This window comes from Phascolarctos cinereus, unplaced genomic scaffold (genome assembly GCF_003287225.1).
Source record: "Phascolarctos cinereus isolate Bilbo 61053 unplaced genomic scaffold, phaCin_HiC Scaffold_7;HRSCAF=346, whole genome shotgun sequence".
In the NCBI taxonomy this organism is placed as follows: domain Eukaryota; kingdom Metazoa; phylum Chordata; class Mammalia; order Diprotodontia; family Phascolarctidae; genus Phascolarctos; species Phascolarctos cinereus.
In genome coordinates this window covers 120548020-120567560 of record NW_027556180.1, presented here as the reverse complement: position 1 = coordinate 120567560, position 19541 = coordinate 120548020, and the positions used below count along the sequence as shown (strand labels likewise).

At 38.5% G+C, this 19541-nt stretch overlaps 1 protein-coding gene across 1 annotated transcript in view; it reads right to left on the bottom strand.

The window, feature by feature from the left end:
• LMO7 (LIM domain 7) overlaps nucleotides 1-18834 on the bottom strand; it is a 242601-nt gene extending 223767 nt beyond the window's left edge. Inside the window, 2 exon segments of the mRNA XM_020992454.2 lie at nucleotides 17550-17620; nucleotides 18738-18834. Coding sequence (XP_020848113.1) covers nucleotides 17550-17618 — 69 coding nt within the window. The 5' untranslated portion in view covers nucleotides 17619-17620; nucleotides 18738-18834.
• Nucleotides 18835-19541: the final 707 nt, after the last annotated feature.

Here is a 19541-nt window from a genome sequence, read left to right as displayed (position 1 = left end):
AACAAGCTACTGAATATGTAATAGGAGGAATTTCAAGTAAGGTTTGAAATGGATGACCACTGATATTTCTTCAAATTCCATGGTTTTTGCATACTCTTTGACCTAGCAATATCACTACTAGGTCTGTATCCCAAAAGAGATTTTTTAAAAAAAAGGAAAAGGAGATATACGTACAAAAAGATTTATAGTAGCTCATTTCTGGGGGCAAAGAATTAGAAATTGAGGGAATGCCCATCAATAGGGGAATGGCTGAACAAGCTGTGGTATGTGATTATGATGGAATACTATTGTACTATAAGAAATGATGAGCAAGATGTTTTCAGAAAAACCTGGAAAGACTTGCATGGACTGATGCAAAGTGAAACGTACTGTGAACAAAGTAACAGTAATATCGTAAGATGATCAGCTGTGAATGACTTAGCTATTCTCAGCATTACAAGGATCCAAGACAACTCTGAAGGACTTATGATGAAAAATGCTATCCATCTCCAAAGAAAGAACTGATGGTGCCTGAATACAGATTGAAGCATACTCTTTAACTTCATTTTTCTTGAGTTTTTTGTCTATGTTTTCTTTTACAACATAACTATTTATAGATGTGTTTTGCATGACTACACTTGTATAACCTATATGAAACTGCTTGCCTTCTCAATGAGGAGATGTGGGGAGGGAGAAAGGGGAAGAATTTGGAACTTAAAGTTTTAAAAACGAATGTTAAAAATTGTTTTTACACATAACTGGGGAAAAATAAAAATAAAATACTAAAAAAAAAATTCCATGGTTCTGTAAGACTAGGAATAGACCACTCTCTTGGAGTGTGATATATTTACAATTATTTCTGAATTTTTGAGAAGGTATAATTTTATATAAATGCCACTTCCACTTCCAAAGATTGTTGGAAGGCAATTAATGAGAAATAAAGCTATTTTGACTTTGAAAGAAAAAAGAAAGAATATATAGCTAGAATAGGAGGATCAAATGGTCATATATCAAGAATGATAAGCTCTAAAAAGAGCTCTTTCTCAGAGGACCACCTATCAATAAACTGGTGATTAGGGTAGGTACTGGGGCTATTCCCTTCTCAGGAAGTGGAGAAGGGTCAGGTTCCAAATGGAATCCATGCTAGCATAAACCCATATGCTAAGTGGATAAGTACCCGAGTGTTTCTTGGGAGTACAAAAATCCAAGAGATTACAACAGGAGTAAGAAACCAGTTATAGGAACAGAGATTCAGATGAGGAAATCAAGGTCAGATCAGGAGGCAAGAGGAAGGGAATGTGGTAAAGCTATTTAATTCAACCAGTTCCCCACAAATTTGCCCTTTTTCATAGCCACATGTGTTCTCCACCCTGCACAAAAATGCTAAGTCTGCTATGCCCCTCCTGGATTCATTTGTATACTCGGTATTGCTATCTTGCACTGGGGGAGATCTTCGATGGACAATTTGCTGAAAAGTGTGAATAAGAAGCACACAAGAGAGAAAATCATATTGGTGGAGGGAATACTTGCTGCAAAGAGATTGAAAATTCATCCAAATACAATTATTCCTTCATATCAAGGGCGTGAGGTACCCATTGCCCCTGCAACATAGAAAGTCCACGTAAAATTTTTTGGCTTTTCCGTACCTGAGTTATTATGGCATCAAAAGATAAAATATACTGATGTGATATAATACTATACATATATTTTATGCATTTCTGAGTTCCCCAACTTTTTCTGTGTCCTCTGCTGGCCTTCTTGAGTCATCCACAGCTTCTGCAAAACTCCCATAAAATTCCCATTTAATTTCACATGCCGACCTGCAATATATTGAAACCACGATGAGGAAAGTCACCATGTGGAAGGGATAACTGTAAGCACAGGTCAGCAACTGAATTTTAATTTGCATCAACACACACACACATACACACACACACACACACACACACACACACACACACACACACACACACAAAGTAGCCAGAGGAATATACAGGCAGGCATTGTCACATTCAACATCCAAATCATTCATGAGAGGTAGCATAGCACACAGAGAAAATGCTATGTACTTAGAATCTGTAAGAATTGAGTTCAAATCCTGCCTCAGGCACTTAACAACTGTGCAACTCGGAGCAAGTCATTTGCCAAAGTGGGGATAATAACATTTTAATTAACACAATAATAACTACCTCTCAGGGCTGTTATAAAGGCAAAATATATTTGTGGTTTATAAAAAGTGGTTTGCAATCTTTAAAATGCTTTATGGTAATTTTAATTATTATTCAAGAGACAAGCTGCAGCATTTTCTATCAACCATACTCTAGTGTAAGTCATCACAGTAACTCAAGCTAAGGTGATAAAGTCTTGGCGTCAAAGGCCTCTGGCAAAAGAAAAATTTGAAATGTTTCTACAAACAGATGTAAAAAGATCTTCCAAGCACAGCATTCAGGTGATGTTCTAGGAGTAATTACAGATATAGAACTGAGGTAGGAACTTCCAACCCATGAGTCATATCATTCTTTGCTTGATTTTTAACTGGTTTCCTGACCATGTAGTCTTATGGATGTAAAAATACAGGACTTTAAAATTCTAATAGTGATTACCTTTTAAAAAAAAAATTAAAGGGCATAAGGTAGAGATATCCTCAAGCAAGCAGACTTTTCATTTGTCATAACAAAATTCCAGAGTTGGTACAGTACTTTAGAGATCATTTAGTCTAACTCCCTAATTTTACAGATTAGGAAACTGAGGCACAAAGAAATGAACCTTTACAAAAATGCACCCTGCGCTCTACACAAGAAATTAAAGTAGGATTTTTTTAATGCCTTACTGAAAACAAGAGGATTCCAAGGGCATCTAAATTTAAGTTACATTTTACAAATAAATAGTAGCAAAAGTTTCCCATTTTTTAATCTAAAGAATAAAAAAAATTTCTAACAGCAAAATCATATTAGCAAATGAGTCAGATCACCCCTTCGTAGATCTTTAGCAAACATTTACATTATGTTTCCACCTTCCTCAAACTATCTTCCTCTTTTCTTGCCCTCTTATCTCCCTGAAGAGGTCACTATGTAATACAATGGATACAGCACTGAACTAGGAGTCATTAAGACCCAAGTTCAAATGCAGCCTCAGACATTTACTTGACAATACTTGACTCTAGGTCTCATTTTCACTTGTTTGTAGGGATGTAGTACGGTATCTGATGGAGTAAAGGGCATGGCATCTTGGGCAAGTCACTTGACTTCTCTTTGTCTCAGCTTCCTCAACAGTAAAATGGGGATAATCATAGCACCTACCTCCCAAGGTTGTTCTGAGGATAAAATGAGACATTTGTAAAGCGCTTACACATAGTAGGTATTTAATAAATGTTTAGGGCAGCTAGGTGGCACGGTGGATAAAGTGCCAGGTTTGGAGTCAGGAAGATTCATCAAATCTGGCCTCAGACACTTACTAGCTATATGACCCTAAGCAAGTCACTTACCTCTGTTCACCTCAGTTTCCTCATCTGTAAAATGAGTTAGAGAAAGAAATGGCAAATCACTCCAGCATCTCTGCCAAGAAAGCCCGAAGAAAACCACAAAGATGGGCACGACTAAACAACAAAAGCAACATATTGCTTTATTATTGTGATTCCAAGGCACCATATTTCTGGAATTGTAAAAAGCAATGGGGGCAGCTAAGTGGCGCAGAGGATAAAGACCAGCCCTGGAGTCAGGAGGACCTGAGTTCAAATCCAGCCTCAGACACACTTACTAGCTGTGTGACCCTGGGCAAGTCACTTAACCCCATTGCCTAGCCAAAAAAAAAAAGGAATGGGTGCTTCACACTTCAGGCATAGGAATGTTTACAAAGAAATGTTTTATAGGTAACCCATGTGGAAACTACATAAGATTCTACTATGCATTTAATATAGAGGAATCGCAAATTTAATCACATCTGAGTAGCTTTAATGCATAGCTTAAATTTCTCTCTCTGCCACCAGCTGCCAAGCAGTAGGAAATCTCTCTTTGGAGAATGTTAAGTCAAAAGTACAATACTGATCCTAATTTTTAATGTAAAAAATACAAAATACAATAAAAAGTGGGCATTTAGGAAATAGATATAAAATTTATTTCCAAACCACTAATTTCAGAAGGTAAAATGCTGGTAACAGAATTGCACATGCCATACTGATTTTCCCCCTCCCCTTTGAAAAGTTTTGCTTGTCTTGTACTTGTTACCTGATCTTGGAACACTCCTTAAGAAGCTCGAGAAATAAAAACAGACTTTCCTTTTTACTCTCTCTGACTGCTATTTTATATACTGACAGTTGGCACTTGAAAACAGTGGAAAAACTGAAAATCTAGGGGAAAATAGATGTGCAGAATGCACCTGCCCTACTTTCAAAGTCGTGTTTTTATCATCTGCAATTAGAAATCAGGTAGAATTAGGGAAGATGAAGGGTATGTAAAAGTTAAATGTATTTGGCATCTTGAAATGCAATCTAGAAATCACAGATATTTAAAAACAAATATTTTCCTTATGACTAAATGAAATGGTGCCTGCAATTAACTTTGAGCTTTGCTTTGATGATAGTTATTTTTCCAAAACTCACATCTACAGACAGGGTTGCCACAATCAAAACTAAAAGTAAACAAAACCAAACAAATAAATCTCACGATGTAGCAGTAAAAGTTTCCCAACTCCCCCGCCCCAAGCTTCTGTTATACAATACCAGCCAAACCAGTCAAGATCGTGCTAATTATCAGCAATCCAATCTATCTGGAGAGCTGTAAAAATATGGACATGAATAAGACTCAGCTACCTAGTCACAGAAAGAAGCATTCACCCACAACCCAAGCATATTTAAAAATACTTCATAAATAGGCAGTCATGACAGTTTGAAGGATCCAGAAGGCTACCTAGATCTTATAGAGAAAATCATGAAAAATTCCCTGTGGCTCCAGAAATGAAATCAAGAACAGCTTCCAGGCCTGGGTCTTACCTATGCCAGTTCTCATTTGTTTATTGGGGAGCAACTCACCTGGGGTACATACCTTCATTCTTTCACCAAGGTCTCAGTTGTTGAAATGATGTTTTGATATTGAAATAACCAACTCAAGGGGTAATTTTTCTCTAAAACATTTTAGGTTTGCAAAGCATTTTGCCATCACTAATTATTATTTCAATTTCCTAAACAAGTAGACAATTGCCTTAAAACTCAGCACAGCCACTGAATTCGAATGATTCTGATTGGCTCCTTTAAAAGAAGCCAGACTCTCATATGGAATCTGCTAAGAAAACTAGATTCAGTTCCTTACACAAAAGGATTACAGTAAAGCATAGTGGCACTCAAAGACATTCTTTTACCATGGCTAGAGCCAAATTTCAAAAATATTGGCTATTTGGCAAGCTAAATCTTAGTAATACCCCTGGCGCTTCCAAGCATTTTTCAAGCCTAACATTGCTTGCAAATTGGCTGAAATATTCAGCTATGTAGACTTTATCCTTAAGCATTGGAGTATCACTCAGATCTGACAACCTCCAAAAACCACTCACTGTCTTCACCTAGATAAAAAGGTTTTCTCTTCAAAACTGTTTATTATTTTTAGTAAGACATCACAAATGTATTTCCTGAAAAAAATAGAGATTTCATGAGTTTCTCCTCCATGCTGAGTGAATAAAAGGGCAAATTTCTTCAGAGTACTTCAACAAGATGACAAATAATTTAAGGGGTACAGATAGGAAGAACACTAGCAGACAATAACTGTTCCCCCCATCAACACAATAACATAGGGAACATTAGAATATTAATTTAAAGGAAATCAGAAAAACCCAAATTTTACTTATGCATGTTAATAAACTTAAGTACAACTGGTCTGTGATTTATAGCTGCCGCAGTCTGTATCAAAATTCACTGTTAGAGACCCCACTGCTCATAAAAATCTATTCGCACATATGGGGTATCTAAATTAACATTTTGTTAATTTTGTTTGTAGTATTTGTAAGACTCTGACTCTGAAGTAAAAACAAAAGGAACTTAAAGGGCAAATTACCCCCTCCATCACAAAATTCACACCACAATAAAGCTACAGTGAATACTAGATATGGATTTCATATGTTTCAGAAGAAAAAGAGATTGGATTCAATGCCCCAGTATCTTGCAGGCTAAGTCAGACAAAGAAGGACGGCACATTTTCAGGGATGCTTTTTTAGTTAAGGACTGGACAATGTCTGAGGTCCAGTGAAATTCTGTGACTCTTCAGGTGGGGAAAATCTACTAATGGGAGAAGCTGTATGCAGAGATCCCTCTGGATAACAGCAAGAGAAACTCACAACATGAACACATCATTGGCTTTTCAGTGCGCAAAATTTAACCTTTATGTACATCTGTTTTGATAGGTATCATCTGAGAATTTGCAATCTGTGCACACTTAGCACTAATTTGGTAAATTAGTGTTGCTGTTTTTTAGTTCTTCTTAGCTGGCAAACATCAAGTATCAGAAAAGTGTCTGAAAGACAGGGAAGAGTGAGTACACAAAGAAAGGCATATATCTTGTATGGCAGTAACTTTCAACAATGTAACAAAGTAGTTTCTTTCCTCTATGGCAAAGGATTTCTCTCCAGTACAATAGTGTAAAGCTCCTATTTTAAATACATTTATAGCAATGAACTGATAGCAAAGCCATGCTGAAATGAATAAAATTATCCCCAAGGGGAAAGAAATGACAGGAGTACATTTAGGAATTGAATTCATCATGTTAAAGCATTTGTTCATTCCCAAGATCTTAAACAGAAATCTCAGCTATCCAACAAAAATGATGAAAGGACTGGGTTGCAATTCACAATTTTCCAATAAGCCAAACTACTTTCAAATACTAAAGCATACTCTTAAATAGTAAATGGATCATGACCATGCACTTTTATCTGAAAAGGAAGTAGGCAGACAATAGACTTTCCATTCTTTTGTAATTTCAATTATATTAATAAATGTCTTAATGAACCTACGATTTTATCGGTGTGGCTATCCCTTCAACTAACACAGATCACAACTTCTCATGCTTTGTCATTCGCAACTCTTATCCATGTTGTCCCATAAATCCTCCATAGAGGATCTACTCAATTGGACAAAGGCCTTCCTCTTATTTTTTTAGTAATACAGAGATAAAACTAGACCTGTCCACCTATTCTTTTTCATTCTCAGCATATGATAAGCCCAACTCCTTTAATACAGTAGCCTCAATGATGTCTCACCACTTCTTTTTTATTTTAACGTTGGGGGATGGGGGGGAGGCAATCGGGGTTAAGTGACTTGCCCAGAGGTCACACAGGTAGTAAGTGTCTTGAGGCCACATTTGAAGTCAGGTCCTCCTGACTCCAAGGCTGGTGCTCTATCCACTGCGCTACCTAGTCTCACCTGGTCTCACCGTGTTATTCACAGATGGTCTTAACATGCTGTACTATTCATCTTGTCATTACCCTTGGGATTGTCACGTTAGTCCTGAGATTAGTGTTCTATGCTTAGCAAGTATAGAGTGTAACCTGAAGGTTGTTGTTGTTAAAGATGAGCTCTTGTTCCAGTGAAGGGTGTGGAATTACTGAAACAACTGCACAATTTCCCAGATCCTTCACTATGTTCTCCTCAATTCTAGAACCAAACTCATAATCCAAGTCTAAGATGCATACAAACAGACTAATTCAATGAGCTGCTTATTTGATTCTATAATGAGGGAACTGGCCATTGGAAGCCCAGACCTTACAGCATATGTGGTACGCTCTGTCTGATGCCAGCCTGTGTGTGGGCCTGCTTCTAGAAATGTGCAGTGTAGAGGTCCTGCCTGGTTACTTCAGAGCACGTTTAGCTATTCTGTGCCTGTTTTCTGTTAGCTTAGTGTGTGGTCACAGAAAGCCTTTTAATTGGCTACTGAGTCAGAATTGAGAGTGGCTACAAGTGGCTGAAATGGAGGAACTCAATTGCTTTCTTTTCCTGGTTAGTTTTCAAGGGAGGAAGAAGAAGAAACATTATAAAACCCAATGGCTTGCCATGTGGCTTTGGACATATGGCACATTTGTTCCTTCTGCCTATGGTGTTTATTCTTCCCCGATTCTAGGTGTATGAATATCAAAGACTGAATACAGCCATAGTCACAATAGCCAAGTCAGCCCTGAAGAATAACCTGCTTGACCCAGCCAAGCAGTGGACCATGCCAACAGCCAAGATACCACATCCTGCACGTAAGAGAGAGACTCATTCATTAGTCAGGCCACATTCAGAAGCGAATTTGATGGAGAAATGCTTTGTAGTTACTCCTTGAAATTTAAGTCCACTCTCCCCAAGGACCAGGGTATAGGAAAAAAAAAGTATATATATTGGTTCAGAGAAAATGTTTCATAGCAACTACTTAAGTTTGAGTTCAATCTCCTCAAATATCAAGATACAGAGAGTGTGCCCCAGAGAGTGCATTTATACTCCTTCTTTACAATATTTTCTCAGTAAATATGTCTTTGTAAAGGTGGATTGGTTAATTAGCTATGAGTGAGGAGACAGCACTGTTCAAAAGGATATGGCAGCACTAATCACATTTGTTGGATGATATGGAGAAGATGGTAACTGTCCAAATGTTATAGGGGGAACACAATGGAGGGAATAATAAGAGTGGTAATTCTAAAGAGATACTCTCAAACTTCTCAGGGTTGCCCCTAGAATTCTGATGGGGTAGCCATACTCTGAACACCCAACCTAGTGCAAACTGGATTGGGAGAGCAAATCCCAGAGCCTATATATGCTGCAGTTGCAGGTCATAAAATAAGAAATGGTTTTTTTCTATCCATTTGATTTTTCCAGTATAAAGTACATGTGCAAATACTATAGGTCTGCTTCACAGAGGAGGTTCAATGCAACTAACACATACTAATCTGCAAACAGGAGCACTTGGAGAATCTCATAATCAAAAGGAAGGACCTTTTCTGGTTCAGAATTTGCACAGGATCTCTTCCACGACCCAGGCAACTACCTTAGGGTAACATATCTACCTATTTTACAATTATAGATCCAGAGTCACACGATCACTTATTTATTAACAATGTTTAGCAGACTGAACAAAATTATTGCTTGTAGTGAAATGCAATGTTGTTTTTGCTGTTCAGGTGTTCTCAGTCACTTCTGACTCTTTGGGGTTTTCTTGACAAAGATACTGGAGTAGTTTGCAACTTCCTTCACCAGTTCATTTTACAGATGAGGAAACTGAGCCCAACAGGGTTAAGTGACTTGCCCATGGTCACATAGCTAGTAAGTGTCTGAAGCCAGAATCGACCTCAGGAAGATGAGTCTTCCTGATTCCAGACCTGAGTCTCTAAACACACCACCTAGCTGCCCATTCAAAGGCAATAGTGTACACAAAATACTTTGCGAACTCTGATGAACCACTGAAATATCAGTTATTATGATCATATCATTAATCACATCAGTCATGGATAGTCCCATTTCAACCAAACACCTCTGGCCTCCATCTTTTCCTATGTTCTCTCCAACCCACTCCTTTGCTGCTATCCAAATTGCCCTCATTAATGGCCTCTTTACCTGAACTCAATCTACTTACTTGCTTTAATACTTAGTCCTATTCTGCCTTGCTATTACATAAGTCTTTCATGTACAAGGTTAGCACTATTAAAAACTCTGAAGGAGATGTCTATGTTTCCAGAAACCCTCCTGATAAAAAAAAAATCCTTCTTATCATCTCCACTCCATAATCTATCATTTCCCCTCCTCCTTTGTACTCCTACTCTTCAGAAACAAATCAATTCCCTGATGGGGAATCAAGGCTCACTTTCAAGACACAAATATTAACAACTGACCCTTGAATTCAAGCAAATGTGATGACTCTCCTAGATTCTACTTCTCTTATCCCCTGTGAAAGGAATTCTCATGTTAGGTGAACAGACAACATAAAAATTTTCAAATCAAGCCCCAACCCTAGAAATCATAAAATATAAGCAACTGCCTACTCCAAGTAAACCTTGTTCATGTGTGTTTAACTTGTTTTCTCATCTATATTTGTCAATTTTTAGAAATAGTCATGTCTTTCCTTCCTTCTGCATCCCTACCCAGGCTTAGCACATTACTATGCACAAAGTAGGTATTCAATAAAAGCCTCATCTTACCTCTGTATTCCACTTAAAATGTGTCAGGTACTTTCATATGTCTTATCTTACTTGACAAAACAACCCTGCAAGGTGGTCAGGGTACTTAGTATTGCCCCCATTTTACAGATGAGGAAATAGGAGCTTAAAGAGTTTGAATAACTTGCCCAGAAGCACACAGTAATAAGCAGAACTTCAACTAAGATCTCCTATCTCCAAAGTCAGTGCTTTTTCTACTGCAGATCACTACCTATTAATAAATTCCTTCTCCATTATTAATGGCACAAAATTAACCTTCTAATGGTTAACTCAGATTTACACATTAACCAAGAAAACTAGAGCTTGACCTGAACAGGTTTAGGGTCAGGTTATTATATAAAAGCTTTTTTTTTTAAAGTCAAGCCTTTATCAAAAAAGGAAGGACTTGAATATGTACCCTTCAGTATATAACACAATCTATTTATACAAATTGACCTATAAACTTGGCCATCCAAGATTTAGAGAACTTTCCTCTACTAAACATTTGGCAGTCAGGAAAGCCTTTCCTAACCTAACTGAATATGAGTTCTAAATTGTCACTGATTGACTAATTAGACATATGAAATAACTCACATTTTACACAGCACTTTAAGGTTTGCAAAGCATCTTACATATATCATCTCATCAGAGCTTCTCAATAACCAGTGATGCTAGTATCATCTCTATTTTACAGATGAAGAAACTGAGGCATAGAGATTTTAGATGACTTGCCTAGGGTCATACACCTAATAAGTATCTGAGAAAGAATTTAAACCCAGGCCTTCCTGATTACAAGTGCAATGCCTCTATCTGCCACCCTAGATTCAATTGTTATCTCTGTGCTTAGGTGAAAAATTTAAGACATTAAAGATGCTATATACTTATTTATGTTTAGTCATCTGGGGGGTAAAGGGAGGGAGGGAAGGGAAAAAAAGAAAAAAGAAATTCATATGATAAATTTGTTATATATTTAAAAGGAATAGCAAGTTGTACATGATAGATTTGCAGTTTCATGTCAATCATCTTTTTATTATACTATGTTATGGAAATGTTTGTTTTATTCCATAAATTAAAAATAAAATAAATTTTTAAAAACTTCCTATGACTTCCTTAGACAGAGAGAATGGATTTTTATGGCAGAATGAAAGATTTGAAAACTAGTATAAGAAAAATTACAGAATCTCAATTCACAATGAAGGTCAATACTTTTCACTTTGAGTACTATCAAGTCAGGGATATAGAAAGATGGTTCAAATCTTGCCTAAGAGTATCAGGAACAGATTTCTATCTATGCTACAAGGGCAAGAGGCTTTCAATTTATTTCTTTCAAGGCTTAAGAGGTTAGAAATTCCTCTGTCAAGCAGATAAATAAAAATAACTAAAACAAAAAGAACTGGAACCCACAACCAGCAAAGTTTTTTTAAATGCCTAAATCAATGATCTTGTTGGAAACTAACAACCCTGTAAGGCAAGTAGTAGGACTATTATTATCCTTATTTTACAGATAAACTAAAAGTTTTTTTAAAAAAAAGTATAGCAACTTATCCAAGGACATAGAGAAAGCAATGCCATAATTCTAAACCACATTGGCTGGCTTCAAATCCATTGCTCTTTCCACCACAGTGACTCTAATTGTCAGTCTATACAAATTTCATATCATTACCAAGGAGTTCATAGGATGGGAGATCACTGAATCTAACATCCTAAATTCAATTGTTCATTTTAGGGGTTGGAGAGGGAAGGCATGAAAGAGAAGACTTTCACCTCGTGAAGGAAAAAATATTGTTTCATACATCAGATATTATTTTCTCTTCCTACAGAACACGAATTTTTAAAAGTCACCTGTAACATTCACCATTTTTTCATCATTCTGAAATGTTCTCTTGAGTAATGAATGTTTCCCTGAGCACTAAACATTTCATTTGGTGATTACTTTTTTTTGTTTTTCATAGTTATATTATTGTATCATTATGTACCATTTATCCACTACCAAATAGTAAGTCATAATATAAAATTAAAAAGAACCTCAGAGCTCATCTAATTCAATCCTTACCCAATACTTGAATCCAAGTCCTGTCTAGGCCCAGATTGCCAAAGCATGTCCAATTAACTCCTCTGAGTTGCAATTTCCTCATCTATAAAATGCAAGTTCTAGATTTAGAACTGTCAAGGAACTTATAATTCAGCTTTGGTAGAACTAAATATTAACCTAAAGTCCAACCTCATTTTGTAGTTGAGGAAACTGAGGCCCAGAAAAGGGAAGTAATTTGTCCAAGGTCTTACAGGTAGTAAGTGGCAGAGCCAGGAATGGACCTACTTCACAGAGCTGTAGTGAGGAGAGCACCAAAAAAACACAAAATGATTTTTTTAAAGGTTCTATAATGCTAAAATAAAGTTTATAGTTGGCATTTTCCAAACCAGCACTACTGTCTAGAGCTCAGATGCATCTTCCTAAGGAAAAAAGCAAGGCTGAGAAGTAAAAATACTGGAACCTCATGACAAGAGCTACAGAAAATTTGAAAGAGATAAAGACCAGAAAAAGTACACTAGTACTCAACACAGAGAAGAAAAGTAGATTCCTAGACTGTTCTTGATTCTATGTACCCTCAAACAAGGAGCTTAGCTTTGGAGAAAGTGAAAGGAAAAAAAATACTCTATATCAAAGGTCCTTAACCTCTTTTGTGTTATGGACCCCTTTGGGAATCTGGTAAAGCCTATGAACCCTTTTCGAAAATGTCTTTAAATACACAATACATGGTATTTGCAATTAAATGAATAAATACATAGTATTACAAAGGAAACCAATAATATTGAAGTAGTTACCAAAATATTTTAAAGGTATGCGGTTCACAAGTGTCACATATTTTCAGACATTTTCAGATGCATTGATGAGTTATGCTGATTTTTTTTCCTCTTCTTTTACTTGTCTATAAAAAATGCTATTTATTACATGGGATGATTCTTTGGGAGAGGGTGGAAGTAGGAAAATGGGGGAAACTATGGTAATGCACAAAAAAAAATTTTAATCATTTGAAAAATAAAAATTAAGTTAAAAAATTACTTCTAACAATCCCTGATCTTAGTGGTCATACCCCTATGCCAGATCTGATAACAGATATACATAGAGAGACAGACAAATAGACAGATCTGACACACCTAAATACCACCTGGGATACAGGGAGCCAACTTTATAGTTCATTGATCCCAAATGCTAGTACATATCCTCCAAAACTGCCTTGTATTTCACTATTTTTTACATGCTTGTATTTACTCACTTTATGTTTATGCTACATCTATTTTTATAAGTATTTGCTGTCTCTTTGCAATTAGAACATAAGCTTCTTAGGAGTAGGGATTGTTTCATTTTTTTGGATTTGTATTCCCAGCACTTCATACGGCAGATGGTCACATTGTCCCTTGGATTGAATGATTCATGCTTAGAGAAAATTTAATACTTCGAAGACTGAGTTATAAGTCACAAGCCAAAACCCAGTACAATCTTATAAAAAGAGGACAGGAGAACAGAGTCAACAGGCCTCACTGTAGGACCTGTTTTTTCCCTGGTGACATTTAGGAAAGGAGGTCATGCTGGAGTCAGCAAAGTTAGGGGCCAGAAATGGTGATGGAAAAAATTAAAACCCGAGACAGAAAAGAGAGGTAATAAGGAAATTGTTTGATACAATAAGCTAGTTCCACAATTCCCATTCTCTCTCCAATATTCTTCCCCACCTTAATGGCATCACATATCTTACACATATGTAAAATTTATGAAATAAATCAAGCATTTGCATAATATAGTATGATTTTTAAAAAGATGATTGCACATGAAGCTGCAAATCTGTTATACACAACTTACTATTCCTTTTAAATATATAATACAGTTATCATGTAAATTTCTTTTTTCTCTCCCCTCCCCCATGGCTACCATTAGACAGAAGTAGGTGTGTATATAATTATTCTATACATACTTCTATTTATCAGTTCTTTCTCTGGATGTAGGTAGCTTACTAATTAATCACTATTTCCCCCCTTAAATCATAGCATGTATTTGGCACAACAAACTCAGTTTTTCAAGTCCAATGGTTTTTTATTTGTTCATTGAAGATAGAGTTTTTAACGCTCACAAAACACAAACCTGAGAGACAGAAATTTTAAAAAAAAACAGGTATATAGAATAAAAGTAATAAGAGTGAGGAGAGAACCAGAATTCAGGAGTGCAAATTACTTTCAAATACCTCATCTTTTACTCCATGACCTTGTTCAAATCCAGCTTCTCAAGGACATCTGTTCTTTCTAACTACTTACAATTGGTTTTTAATTAAAGTTGTTTAGTCATAAACCAGCTCTACTATATTTTTAATATTTCAAGCTATATTTCAGACCATACTGTTTTCAGGTTTTGAAAAATATAATATAATCTGCCTACCTCCATTACAGAGGAAAGGGACTATGTGTGCAGAATATTGTCTATACCATTAGAAGTGGTTCATGTGTTTATAGTTTCGATGAACTGTTCTACCACTACCCTTCCCCATCTTTTTAAAATTTTCATTACAAAAGATGGCTCATTGGGTAGGCGAGGGGGAAGGTATGAAATGTGATATAAAAACAAAAGTCATTAATAAAAAATATCTAAGATAGCTCCTACTGGGACTGGAGCCACCAAATCAAACCAACCACAAACTAGTGCATTCTGAAATCTTGATATTTAATAACATTTAACCTCACACTCTATTTCGTATGTCTCCCCTGCTCCACCCCCACCCTCCAAAAAGAAAAAAGAAAAAAAAAGTTGGTTCCATCAAGGTACTCACAAGTATATAAGATCAGAATGAGAAAGAAAAAAAAATTAAACAGCTAATGCCAAGAGTCAACAGTATTCTTAGTACCTTCAAGGTCGCTAGAACCAATTATATTTGAATATTCAAAACCACAGAAAGAAGTAGAACAGAAGGTGGAAGAATTAAAGCCTCTGTTTTGTGTTGCTAATTTGCCTGGGGGTTGGGGGAACAGGGAGAGTGAAAGGGGCAAATGCCTCAACAAGTATATCACAAAATTAAAAAACAAAATTTCCTTTTTTCATCTACATCAGAAAGTCAAGAAAACGTGAAAGACTAAAAATGTTTTACAGCGTATTATTTATAAGGTTCCAGTTTAGTTAGAAAGGAGTTGATGCTATGCAAAGAATCCAAGCTATTCTTCCATATCCATTGTCCTTTTTTCTGAGAGAATAAAAGATATTAAAATTTGCCTTAATTTTTTCCTAACATGACAGCCACAAAGATAAGGTTATAAATTTAAGGTTGCAAAATCTGAACAGTGAATATATTCTATTATTTTCAATACATATAATTCATAGAATTAAAAATATTCCCACAAACTAATACTTCTCCCTGATACCAGCTGGTATTTTCAAAGGATAATTTATTTTTAATTATATTGGCTAGTTATATTAAATTGATACATCCTTTGAAAAAAATAAGAGTTTTCTGGTTAGACTGTAGTATAATAATTTTCTCAAAAATTATAATCTTAAGTTTAAAAAAATCTTTATTGGAAATTTCAAGATTATTGAAGATCTTTAACTTGGAGGAGGAGAAGAGAAGCTTGCACATTTAACATAATACAACATTCCTTCATGGCCATTATTTCATGGAAGTTCCTAAAATGTAGTTTTTATTAGTTCATGGGAAAATTGCAATACTCAATGAACTTTTAGTTCAAAAAATCCAGAACACACACACACTTGAGGGAAGTCAAGCATATTTATAATTATTCTGAAGAAAAGAGAAGCACAAAGTCCCACATACAAACACCATAAAGACTCTAGAAACTTTAAAATGTCCAATATACACAACGGCAAAAAATATCCATTCTTTCTGATCTCCAACACCCTCCCTACACACACACACACACACACACACACACACACACACACACACACACACACACTTCCTTTTCTAAGATATCCAAGACAATGCCTCAGAAAAATATGACACATAGAAAATTACTTTTGCAGTACATACTTAAAAACATAGACAGAGACAAGTAATTTTCTTTTAAGCAAATGGGAGAGGGAGGTACTTTATTCTTATTTCAATTCAAGAGCATCTATATTCTTGTCTTACCCTACTCAAGCCTTCCACATGCTTCTAAAAAAAAATGGGGAAAAAATTCACCTTCAAGCTAAGGGATCAAAATGTCCAAAGGTTGCTTAGTAACTAAACCTGTGAGGAAAAAGAAATTAATCTAAGACTTGTTTATTTGCCTGCTAAAACTTACAACTTTTTTAAAAACTGCATTTTATGTGGCACAGTCTTCAAAAATTCATTCCAAAGAAAACTACCTTTCATTAGCAAGGCATAAAAACTAGTTGCAAATCCCAAGAGTACCACTGTATAAGACAGTGTTCCAATAAGCCATTTTTGTGCGCATATATATATATATATAATATACATTATATATGTACGTGTGTATATGTGTGTATGTATGTGTGTATACTATTTCATGATATAGTCTAGCACTCGCTGAGAAAACTTTTTTCCCCATCAGTGTTCTTTATCCACAAGCCGACAAGAATCATCCTGAAAACTTATTTAGGGACAGGCTCAATGCAAAGTGTAGAACTAAAGGCACAAAGAGGAAAATTTCAAGGAGCTCACACTTCCTTAAAAAAGGAAATTAGGGAATGGAAGACTACAAGAAGATGGTGCCTTTTAGGGCACAGGGAAAACAGAGAACCCCTATGCTGTACTGTAAGTCCAGGAATATGGTGGTAGTCCTCATCAATGGAATTAAAGATGCTCTGCTAAATCTCATCAGCAAGCTTACTGCATTATATTTATTCATCCATTCTGTCTCTTCTTCAACTCCCTTTCTCATTTCTATCCCATGCCCCACTCCCTTCCACCCAGACACATAGACATAGATAAACCTGGTTCGCTTGGTGTTTACAGCGTCTTAGTCATATATGAACAAAAGGAATGTAACTTTTCCCATTTCCTCCCTTTTGGTTTAGTGCAGAGATTCCAACAGACCATTACATCCTCTGGATTGTGCCCTAGATAGGATCTAGGGAGACAACTGATCCTGGTACAGTCCGCATGGATCTGGACACCTGATATAGTGATGGATAAACTGCCACCTATTTCACTCTGCACCTTAAGAATAATTTAAAGAATAGAAAGAGAGACTTGCAGGGGAAGAGGGGACTAAAACAGAGTATTGAACTGTTAAAAGTTCTACCCGCTAACTACCCACTTCTAAACCGATTGTCTCCCACCATCTAGCAAAAATGAAGAGAGGGAAGGGTCGTTAAGAATAAAGTGGTCTCGATTTGGCAATTTGGGTTTTTAAACTCCACCCTTGAGCCCTCTATAAAGCCACCAAATCATGGAGGGGAGTAAAAAGAGGGGGGGAAATGCACTCACCTCCACCCATCTCTGAGCTTCAGCGAATGCTACATCACAGTTGGACTCCGCATCCTCTCTCCCTTCCATGACTAGAGGAAGAGGGGAGGGAAAAAAGAAAGAGAAAGAAATGGGTGGGTGGGCGAGGAGGGGCGGGATGGGGGGGGGTGTCAGCAAAACTTAAAAAGGCTGCTCCGGGGCTGGGACTGGGGACCAAGAGGCAGCGCCGGTTGTCACTCCGCTCTGCCTTTTAATGCTCCCGGTCCCCTGTTCCCTTTGTTGCTCTCTGGAGTTTGTTAATGCCCCGAAACCACAAGAATTTGAAGAAGCTGCTTTCTATAAAGCCCTGAAAACGAACCAGGGTCCGCAGGGACCAGGGCAGTCAAAGAGGAGGAGAAAGATGGGACGGGAGGGGGGCCCTGCGGGGGAGGAGGAAGGGGAGAAGGGGGAGGAGAGAGACAGAGGGGTTGTAAACAGCCCCGAGAACTGTTTGAACTTCAAAAGCTCCCCTCCTCTGCGCTCCCGTTCCCTCCCCCGGAATCACCGCAGTTTCCCTGGCCGAGGCGGGGTGGCTGTGGCGTCTATAGCCCCGTCGCAGCTGCTTTCAAGCCCGGGGCCATGTGGAGCAGCCGCTTCCGCCCGCCCGCCGCCTCCTCCTTGGGTTGTTCCCTAGGCATTTGGCCGTGCCAACCCTTGTGGTTTAGACTGTCTGAGCCATGGGATGCCAAATCCCCGTCGGAAGGCAAGCCCCTGGTGGAAGCGCAGCCCTTCACACCGGGGAGCCTGAGCCTTGGCAGCGCAGGGGAAGGCGATGCTCTGGGGAGCCGGAGTAACAGCCTTAGGAGCTCAACTCAGCCCTCCATGTCCTGTACTGTCCTGTCCCGTTCTGCCCCGTCCAGTCCGTCCTCTCCTCCCGCGTTCTCTCTTCCCTATCCCTCCCCGAGAGGAGCTTCATTCCCTTCCCGGATCCCCTGGAAACGGAGCCTTCTGAGCTCACGGCTGCAGGGCCAGTGCCTGACATACCAGGAATAGCTCAACACAATTGCATCCTTCCCAGCCAAGAAACTTCCCCCTCTTGGGTGCCCTGGCCGCGGAAACGCAGCCGCCCTGCTGAGAGCAGCCTAGCCAGGAGCCGCTCCAGGACTCGGGGCTAGGATCCGCTCTCCTGGCCCTCTCTACTAGCTGGGCTCCCAAGCCAGCCCCTTCTACCTGTGACCTGGGATCCTGCACTCCAGCCTTGGGCTACTCTTCTCGCACCCTCTCCGAGCCTCCTGGAAGCTGTGAGAGGAGCTCTTCGCCCTCCCACCAGGTGCTCTACCCCCGCCCCGCCCCCAACCCCAGTTCCAGCCCCAGCCCCAACTCTCTCTCTCCTCCCCCCGAGACTCCCTCTCTGCTAGGGGACTCCTGGCGGCAGGTGAGGGTAGCGTTCTTCAGGATTGGAACCCAAACTACCCCCCCTCACCAAAGGGCCCCTCCTCCTCCCCTTCTCGTTCCTTTCCCTCCTTTCTCTTTCACCTTTCCTACAGGTGGGCGAGGATCACTGGCAGCTCGCACCCGCAACCCACTCACTTTCTGTGCAACCAGATAACTTTACGACTGAGAAGCTGGAGAAAGAAACCCACTCTTTTCGCTTTTCCCCTCCCCTCCAGTGTGTTGTTTCCCCAGAGCAATGAGGAACGTCTTTAAGGTCAGCTCCGGCACACACTAGGATTGATCGATATTTGCCAGGTGGAGAGATTGGTCTCTGTTGTTTACCTGCGCGTCATTGGGCATTTCCGTTTGTTATGGGAGGGAAAGTCTGCTCAGGCCGCATCCTGTGAGCCCTGTTCCAAAAGGAGCTATGGAGATAACTGTTTGAGAAACAGCATGAATCTTTTGTCAAAACTGCCTGAGACACCTTTGAATTCCTTCAGCGAATACCCTTCCTGCCTCGTCAAGCCCCTTGCTTCAAGATCTTTCCTTTCTATGACTTAACCTCCGGAAGAAGACTGGCCAATGCTTGTTCACCTGTAA